Source organism: Dendroctonus ponderosae, unplaced genomic scaffold (genome assembly GCF_020466585.1).
Source record: "Dendroctonus ponderosae isolate FM_Combo_2020 unplaced genomic scaffold, Dpon_F_20191213v2 Dpon_F_20191213_10, whole genome shotgun sequence".
NCBI classification, from domain to species: domain Eukaryota; kingdom Metazoa; phylum Arthropoda; class Insecta; order Coleoptera; family Curculionidae; genus Dendroctonus; species Dendroctonus ponderosae.
The window spans coordinates 1,644,326-1,652,758 of record NW_026017111.1 but is presented as its reverse complement, the minus strand read 5'-3'; the positions used below and the strand labels follow the sequence as shown (position 1 = coordinate 1,652,758).

The 8,433-nt window shown below is 43.1% G+C and overlaps 5 protein-coding genes across 6 annotated transcripts; 2 read left to right on the top strand and 3 right to left on the bottom strand.

Annotated features, from left to right (window-relative positions):
- Positions 1-220: 220 nt before the first annotated feature.
- On the bottom strand, positions 221-1,240 carry LOC109542677. Its single transcript, XM_019911994.2, has 4 exons — positions 1,063-1,240; positions 715-1,002; positions 462-665; positions 221-408 (listed from the first exon to the last, which is right to left on the bottom strand). Exons 1-4 carry the CDS (start codon positions 1,070-1,072, stop codon positions 272-274), a joined length of 639 nt encoding a protein of 212 aa, XP_019767553.2. The 5' UTR covers positions 1,073-1,240; the 3' UTR covers positions 221-271.
- Positions 1,241-1,328: 88 nt separating this feature from the next.
- Positions 1,329-2,913, bottom strand: LOC109542679 (BAG family molecular chaperone regulator 2). The gene is made up of 4 exons (XM_019911997.2): positions 2,692-2,913; positions 2,374-2,598; positions 2,027-2,204; positions 1,329-1,969 (listed from the first exon to the last, which is right to left on the bottom strand). The coding sequence occupies exons 1-4, from the start codon at positions 2,723-2,725 to the stop codon at positions 1,798-1,800; spliced, it is 609 nt and encodes a 202-aa protein (XP_019767556.1). The 5' UTR covers positions 2,726-2,913; the 3' UTR covers positions 1,329-1,797.
- Positions 2,914-2,921: 8 nt separating this feature from the next.
- On the top strand, positions 2,922-3,547 carry LOC109542619 (iron-sulfur cluster assembly 2 homolog, mitochondrial). The gene is made up of 2 exons (XM_019911910.2): positions 2,922-3,262; positions 3,323-3,547. The coding sequence occupies exons 1-2, from the start codon at positions 3,003-3,005 to the stop codon at positions 3,498-3,500; spliced, it is 438 nt and encodes a 145-aa protein (XP_019767469.2). The 5' UTR covers positions 2,922-3,002; the 3' UTR covers positions 3,501-3,547.
- On the bottom strand, positions 3,498-5,127 carry LOC109542668 (protein phosphatase 1 regulatory subunit 21). The gene is made up of 6 exons (XM_019911983.2): positions 4,938-5,127; positions 4,734-4,880; positions 4,518-4,679; positions 4,249-4,461; positions 4,001-4,188; positions 3,498-3,946 (listed from the first exon to the last, which is right to left on the bottom strand). The coding sequence occupies exons 1-6, from the start codon at positions 4,995-4,997 to the stop codon at positions 3,748-3,750; spliced, it is 969 nt and encodes a 322-aa protein (XP_019767542.2). The 5' UTR covers positions 4,998-5,127; the 3' UTR covers positions 3,498-3,747.
- Positions 5,128-5,166: 39 nt separating this feature from the next.
- Positions 5,167-7,830, top strand: LOC109542645 (potassium/sodium hyperpolarization-activated cyclic nucleotide-gated channel 1). Of its 2 annotated transcripts, XM_019911950.2 has the most exons (10): positions 5,167-5,262; positions 5,314-5,452; positions 5,505-5,743; positions 5,793-6,023; positions 6,077-6,245; positions 6,296-6,459; positions 6,511-6,686; positions 6,738-6,943; positions 7,009-7,218; positions 7,274-7,830. In XM_019911950.2, exons 2-10 carry the CDS (start codon positions 5,414-5,416, stop codon positions 7,520-7,522), a joined length of 1,683 nt encoding a protein of 560 aa, XP_019767509.1. In that variant the 5' UTR covers positions 5,167-5,262; positions 5,314-5,413; the 3' UTR covers positions 7,523-7,830. The 2 variants fall into 2 exon arrangements, with proteins under 2 accessions (XP_019767509.1, XP_048518240.1); XM_048662283.1 differs by having other exon boundaries at positions 5,222-5,452.
- Positions 7,831-8,433: the final 603 nt, after the last annotated feature.

Sequence of the window (8,433 nt, the reverse complement as noted above, 5' to 3'; positions counted from 1 at the left end):
AGAAAATTCCAATTAGTAAAGAAATTAATTTGAAAAATTACCTTGACGTTTCGATAGCTATTTTCTGCTATCGTTATCAAAAGAACCTAAATGAGTATGTTTATAAATTGTGTAACAATAGTGGGATAATACAGTATATGAAAATTCGTCTGTGCAAATTGTCAGTTATGTGACTTTGACTTAATCTCATTGTTTAAATTAATAATAGGCAAAATACCCAACAAGAAGTTTGTAAAATAAACTTTTAATTGTAATAGCTTATGTTGTTGCTCTATGTGGTTGTTTCTCTGCACATGGGGCGCACAATGGCGATCAATTTCCTCAGGTCTATCCGCCCTTCCTGCACAGTTACGGCTCGTTGTAGTTCGGCGGCTTCTTCTTGCGACATTATCTGGCTGGCATCAAAAGCTGCAAATTTGCACTGGAATAACCTGCGTTTGAGTTTACGTTTCTCTGTTCACCTGTGACTGTCCTGGTGCTCCTATTAATCGTTAAATTTATAGTGTTTCCGTCTTCTCCAGTCGAGAATTTCACTACGGCCACAAAATGTTCACCATCTTCCAAGTCTCTGGTGTGGATCTCCACGTCCAAAGCGCTGGAGTAATTGGCTTTGGCCTTTTTCAGGGCTGCGAGCTCCATTTTGATGTCCAGTTTTTGCATCTCCTCTGCAATTCGAACCTCTGAACTGTCAGCTTTAGGGCAAGAAATAACTACCTAACGTGTTTGTCAATGTGCTGTATTCAGCCTTCATTCGGGCGATTTCCTTGTCGATCTTCCACATACTCTGCTGGCAGTCCCGCTCTTGCTCAACCACACGGCTCTGTCTTTCGACGACGTGGTTGCTCACACTAATCAGCTGATCTAAAGCCTCTGCATTCATCAGAGGTTTGGGGGCGGCGCTAATGGCTTTTCCTGGGGGTGGCTGTTCAGCACTTTTCTTGAAATTCTCGTTAAATTGCTTCATCTGCTCGATTTTGCGACGGATCAGCATTTCTGTGTCACCTAAATGGGCCACACGTCTCCCAGATTGTCCTAATTTATATTTCCGTGTCGTGTACTTACTTGTGTCCATTGCGGAAATTTACGCAGAGGATTTCGTAGATGAATACTGAAGGATTTCACCGGTTTTTTATTCGAAAGATTTAACTGTTTACAAGACAATTAGAAGGCTGTCAATGTCACAGTCATAGTGCTTTAGATGGACATGTGACAACGCCGCTAGAGGCCGTAAGGAAATTTCCTGCTCGCCATCAGCGACAATTCGAAAGGAATAACCACTAATCAATCACCTTGTATTTTTCGCTAGCATTTTAAATAAGCGAAGCCGGTTTCAATAGTATAAGATGTTTTATTGAAGTTAAAACGTGTTGCAGATCACTTTAACAACCTGTTCCCCAATCCCAACCTAGACCCGGATTAGTGAATAATGCATATAAAGAATATAATAAAGCCGCCGCAATAGTTTTACTAAGTAAATGCATTAAACTTGGGCCTGTAAAGAAAAACACGTGAACTGCAACGTTTTTTCCATTAAGTATAACTAAAATAGACCTTCTATGGCTAAAGATGGCCAGCCATAATGACCAATTAATAACACAGAAATGCTAGGAATAGATTACTTATACAAGAATAGAACATTGAACTCTAGCAAAGCCGAACCGGCGTTTGGTTGTAAAAAATAACTTTTGCAATCGATAACTCGATTTTTTTAGTGAAAATAATACGTACAAAGCCAATTTAGAGTTTTCTCCACATTCAAGCGCCGGATATCTGTTCGGGACCCCGCGTGAGGCAAGTCTAGTCAAACATTTGGACTCTCAGTCGCTCAAAATAATGCAGAAGGCCGTTCAAGCGCTTTTTCACACGCTTCTGATCGTCCAGAGTGCACCCAAGTAGCGCTGACTCAAACTTTTTGTCCATTATGCCATCAACCATTATGGAAGAGCAGGCATTCACATAGGAAACGCATCTGGAAATTACGGAAAAACGTCTCTAGCAACTGCCATCTCCATTTGGAAACAATTACCTTTGCTTCGCTGCCTCGTGGTCGTTTCTAAGATCCATAACAAGACCATCTATGAGATAATTGATCTGAGATAGAGCCTCTTCTTGCATTTGGTCTCTCTGGGTGAGAACGCGCACTTCTACAGTTTGACAGCGGCTCATAATCCGCTCAGCATAGCGAGTCACATCATCAGCATCATCTGAGGATAATTCAAACCATGACCTAAAGCCTGTGTCCCATGCATCCGTTCATACGATGATACGAAAGAGTTTCTCCAACCAATAGAAACACTCGTATCATCGTACCATCGTATAAACGGATGCATGGGACACAGGCTTAAGAAGGGCTATAAAATACCGGCCACTTACTGTCGTCCAGTTGATTCATTAAATCGGTGTGTCGCACCGAGTCCAGGGTGACCAATAGCTGGTCACGATCCTCTTCTAGCTGGGCAGCTTCTTTCCGCAGCTTTTCAACATGGGTTTCCAGTAGATCCAGAAGGCCCAAGATCCGTTCTTTGGGCGGCTTGTGCTCACTGCTCACATTCTCGTCAATTTTGGGCATGGTCTGCAGCACTAGGGACGTCGTCAGCACTACAATCAAGCCCGAATTAGCCAACAACAAGCTAATGATGTTTACTTGTTACTCAGTAAATAGATTAAAAATTGCTCAGAACGAGTACCAACCTGATGAGCTTGCCAGCGGCTGGTCCACATCCATGTTTAGCGATCTACTGTGGTCGGGCTCCGTCGTGGAAGTTTCTGAGTTTCCCCACTGAATACACAGTTCTCACTTCTTATGATAACTTAGAATTTAAACGATTTTTCTGGAAACTGGAACAAATAAAATATTGTTTCATTGACATTGACTGACAGCAACTGTCAAGTAGCGCTCACGCTCTGCTTGTTTATTTACAAGAAGAAACTGTCGCTCTAACCCAAAACAATGACGCAACGGACAGAAAACAAAAATTATTAGTGGTAGTCAATGTGCGAAAATGTTTACAGCCAGGCAATTGGTGCCTCAAATTGTTAAAAAGCTGATTAAGCCCCCGCTAGTGCGCTCTATAACGGCGAATGTCAAGCCCCTGGAGAATGTTAAACCCGAATTGCATTTGAGCGATAAATGCGTGCAAAGACTGAAAATTATTACCAAAGATAGCCCGGCCAACTTTTTAAGGGTGGCAGTGGAAGGTGGCGGATGCTCAGGGTTCCAGTACACCTTTAATTTGGACAACAAGCTGAGCGACGATGACAAGTAAGTTTTTTCGCAAACGTTTCGAGTTAATCCGATGGTGAAATGCCGATCGTATTTAAGGGTTTTTGAGAAGCATGGGGCTCGTGTGGTTATCGACGACACGTCCTTGGAGTACGTTAAAGGCTCCACTATCGACTATCAAGAGGAATTGATAAGGGCCGCGTTTAAAGTGGTGAATAATCCTTTAGCCGAGCAGGGATGCTCGTGTGGGGCTTCATTTGCAGTCAGACTGGACTAGAGCTGTGAATAATATTTATTCAAATAAAGTTTTTGTTTAGCGTGGAATCGCCTTGCAGATTCTTTCCAATACTTGATTTTTACAGTGCTATTTATCACAATTTCAAAATACACTATGTACAATAAACTATAAAAATTAAAGCAATTGAGGTGTTAGAAAGGAATGTTGATAATGCACTAGTTTTAAACGGTAGAGCAAGGAAAACGATCAAATTATTGCACCGATTTCTCCATTAGTTGCAAAGTGGTTACTTTTTGGTTGCCAGTTTGTGCTTTAGAATTTCAATTTCGTCGCTCTGCTGAGTGATTTTCTCGTTTTGGGCCGCCAAATGTTCGGTCATCGCGTCCAGTTGGCTGCGGTAGTTTTGATTTGTTGTTAACAATTCCTCATGGCTGGTATCGAGGTTTTTCTGGAGCTCACTTTGTTCGCTAATTGCGTGCTCTAATCTGAAATTTAGCCATTCATATAAGGACTTTGCTGTTATGGCACCAGCTGATTACCTTGCTTTGAGAGCTTGATTTTCTGCAGATAAAGATTTGCTCTCAGCTAGCGACAGGGTTTTGATTTCCAGCATTTCCCTTAATTGAGATTCATAGTACTCTGTCAGCTTTTCATTGGATGTCGGTTTGCTCCTTAAAATATCACATTCTGCTTTGAGTTTCTCAGCCTCAGCCTTCCAGTATGAGATCTTTAAAGTGCCAAAGAAACAGGTTTATACAGTAAGCTGAATTTGGAGTAGCCTGCCTACCTTTTCGGCACTGTCGTTGCTTGGGGCGCTTCTTTCGCTGTAGGCCGACTTTATTCTACTACTGAGGGCTTCGTTCTCCGTCTGCAGCCGATCCAGCTTGGCCCTGTTCAGTGCATCTCTATTGCCTAATTCTTTTTCTATGTTCGCTAGCTTGTCTTCCAGCCATTCTATTCGGTCCCGGTAACTGGCTATTTCTAGATCCTTATCTGATATCTGGAAACGTTTGCTCAAGTTAATTCACACGCTTTGTTTGGTTAGGGGGGACCTACGCTACTGAGTAGTTGTGCATTTTCTACAATCTTCCTGTGGAACTCTTCATCCAGAATTCCCACATCCGCAGCAACATTGTTGTCCGTCGGTTTGGGTTTGCCCTTTTTACTGTTGCTGTTCGTTTGGAGCTCCTGTTGCAACACTGAGATTCGCTTGGTCAGCTATAAAATGTCCACTAAGCGGGCCTAGTCTTGAAATCAAATAGCTTTGTTTACCTGCTCGTTTCGAAACGTCAGGCTTTCCATTTCCTGGTCATGCTTCCTGACAGTTTGCTCATGCTTCCGGATGGTTTCCCGCAGTTCCAGGCTCTTTGCCTGCTCTTCCAGCACGGCTTTCTTCAACACAGTGGCCTGCGATCGCACCTAGAAGTTGCTAAATTGATACTTTGTGCGGTAATTAATGTTGCCAGTTCGCATCACCTTGGAGTATTCCGTGGCCAGTCGCTGATACTTTGCCTCCAAGTCGGGCTGTTTTTCCATGCTGAATTCAGTTTTTCCGGGAAATTTTTGGTATTTATAGCCAGGTCTGCGGATGGAAATTGCAGGGGTTGACTTTTCGCGCAAGTTGGGTTAGGTTTGGGTTTGTAAACGTCAACATAGGCGAGCGGCGCGGTGCCAGCTTGCCTATTTTCTCGGGGAACTACTGTTAAAATGTGTCATGCGACCGGGTGGTATTTGTTGATTGGTTGCATAGCTGAACGATGATGGGTGAACGTACGGGATTTCTAATTCGATTGATCAGGACGTGAGTTTTTTCTTAGATAGTTTTCCTGGTTTGAATCTGGGTATTTTTCAGTTATTAAGAAAGTGACAGAATGTCACCATTTGTCAAAATTTTCGGAGTTTTTCCGCATTTTCCATGCAGGCCGTTGTATTTCGTTTAACGCCGACCAAAAATGGCAATGGACACTAAAGTGCACATAACGAAGAGCCCCGTAAGTGTTCAGATTTGAGTGTTTTCTATATCAAACGTTTTCTGCGCTTCAGTTTTCGAAATACGGACACGATTGCACCTTGGATGATCTCCCTGATGAATTTGAGTACAATGGAATCCCCAATAAGGGCCTAATGAACAAGTTTCGGCGCTGGCTGATACGATTATGCGTCGTTTCCGAATCGAGCAAGATGTACACGCACCATCTGCGCAGCTTCGGGGCCATAGTGAAGGAGCGCCAGCGACAAGTGTTGAACTACGGCTTCAGAATCCATCCATTTAGCCGAGCCTAGTAAGGAGCGAAGCGCGCTTCTGGAAGTTGGTTTATTCTTGTTTTCCAGCCTCGTCTGGTCGTTTATCATGATCTTCGCCATTGTGGCGGAAATATTCTGCACAGCACTGGACTTCCTGCTGCACGACATGGAAAATTCGTTCATCTACTCGCTTACTTGGGTGATTCTCGGGATAATAATCGACGTGATTTTCGTGCTCAACGTGCTCATGTGCTTCTTCACTGGATACTACGACGAACCCAAGCAGGAAGTGGTGCTGGACAGCAAGCAAATCGCTCTGTTAGTATCAATTTCCATTTATCTGCTATTCACTAGCTAAGTTTGGATTCCAGGCAATACCTGAAAACTTTCTTCATCAGCGACCTGTTGGCTTGTTGCCCTCGAAATCTGCTCTACTGCATCGGGTTGTCGTGGGCTATGAAGCTGCTAGTGCACACACTGTGCTGCACCAAGTACCTACTCATCATCAGGTTCCACAAGCATTTCAAGTACTGTGCCGAGGTGAGGAGCCGCTTTGGACCAACAGTTAATTCAACAGCCCCGTTCAGTAGATTCTAGATGTGAACTACTACACGTACATGATCACTTTGGTCGTGGTGTTCACGTTGCTCTACTGGCATGTTGTGTGTTGCATGCTCAAGTTCCTCAGGCACCGATTGGGTTCCAAAATGAACCGGATTTTCCTCAGGGCCAGAACAATAACGCATGTGATCCAGTAAGTTCGCGCAATTTTTTAAATTTTTGTCACTGTTTCATCCATCTGTAGAGAGGAAGCGAGCAGTTCTAATCCGGTGCTGAACACGGTGCTGGGGGCCTTTTATCGCGGCTCCCTTATCATCTACAATTCCAGCTATGGAAAAGTGTTGCCCGCCACCGAGGCCGAGATCTTGCTAGTCTGGTTCGGATGGTACGCATCCAGTCTGTTTTTTATCTACATTCTAGGTAACGATTCCGCGCTCGCCCTACACGTAGCTGATAAATTCGCACTTTAAGCCATCATCATGGAGATCATGAAGGGTAAAACGTCCGCCTCGCACAAATACGTGGAAATGGAGCGCCAGCTGAAGGACTACATGCGTCACAAGCAGCTCCCCATGCAGATGCGGAGCAGGATTCTGATCTACTACGAGTTTCGCTTTCAGAAGAGCTACTTTCGGGAGAATGAGATCCTGGACACGATTTCTGAGCAATTACGACAGGTAGCGGCGCGCTACTTGCACGTCTCGGTTGGCTTCAAGTTGGATTTGACTGAGTGAACCCGTAGGAAATAAACATGCACGCCTGCAGGAAGCTGGTGGAAAATGTGATTTTCTTCAGAAACCTTCCAATTAACCTGCTGGTGCGCATCATATCCTGTCTGCGAATCGAAGTTTATTTGGTGAACGACATAATAATCAAGGCAAACACTCCGGGCACCAGCATGTACTTCATATCCACTGGCACAGTAGCGATTTACACCAAGTCCGGTAAAGAGGTAAGCGTGCGCTCAGCACAGCCCAAACAGGCTGCTAATCCGGAGCCTCGAAAAGATCTGCCACTTGGAGGACGGCTCGCACTTTGGGGAAATTGCGCTGATAATCAAGGGCACGCTGCGAACCGCCTCTGTGATTGCGGTTGAGGTCTCAGAAATCTACCGGCTGGATCAGAAGGACTTTGTGAAGGCCATCAACCCGTACCCGGATCTGTTGGCCAACATTCAGCACATCGCGGCCGAACGGATGGAAGTCGCCTCCATGTTGGACGACTACAACAAGAAGGAGCATTCCACCAAGAGATAGCGGCTCAATTCCCGCTTTGATTGTAGATTTAAGCTGAAACGTTTTTTTCGTGATGATGATTATGATGATGGTTCCTCGAAGCAGGTATGGGATAAGTGTAGATTTGCGTTCTGTTATTAAATCGAGTGTTTTGAGAGATTTTGGATGCGTTGAAGCCAACGTCAGCCAATTAATTCAGTAAATACTGTATGAAGCGGTTCTAGTAGATACTGGTCAAATGTAAAGGGTTGGTAATTGACCAGTTTGTGGCCTAATCGCTCAGTCAAAACCTTCCATGGACTGAATTAAACCGTCCGTATTTATTGGTATAAATTTATTTACATTTTGACGATCCTAGCAATGTTGACGACAATCCTATATATTCCAAATCAAAATTAATTCCTGGGTTTCAGTCATTTATTGGCTCTATTTATCAATTAAAATACGTTCCGGTGTATATTTCCACCATCATCAGTTTTTCTAAAATAACAGATAGTTAAAAAAAATGTAATTAATTTAAAAAACAATCACAGTTCGTCAACAGCCTCATCATATCACACACTAAAATACATCACAATTGCAACACTTTGAAACATTCTAAAATTAATTAGGCCTAATAAGTCAGGACAATCAAATTTGGGAAGAGACTAGAATTCTTTGTTCAGATACTTAAATATTTTTACTTACATGTGTAGCCTTGGCATACATTTGGAGTATTAATTTTGTCCAATTTGGACACAAAGCGAATAAAATACTGTTTATATTGATTCCTTTTACTACTAAAATTAACACAAAAATAAAAAATATATTCAAACCACATAATATCAACATCAACAGCAGAAAAAACTAAAAACACCTTAGCAAATGAATGTTTCACAAAATTTAAACCTGGGATTGACAAGTTAGACACGCCTAATGTAATTTACAAAATA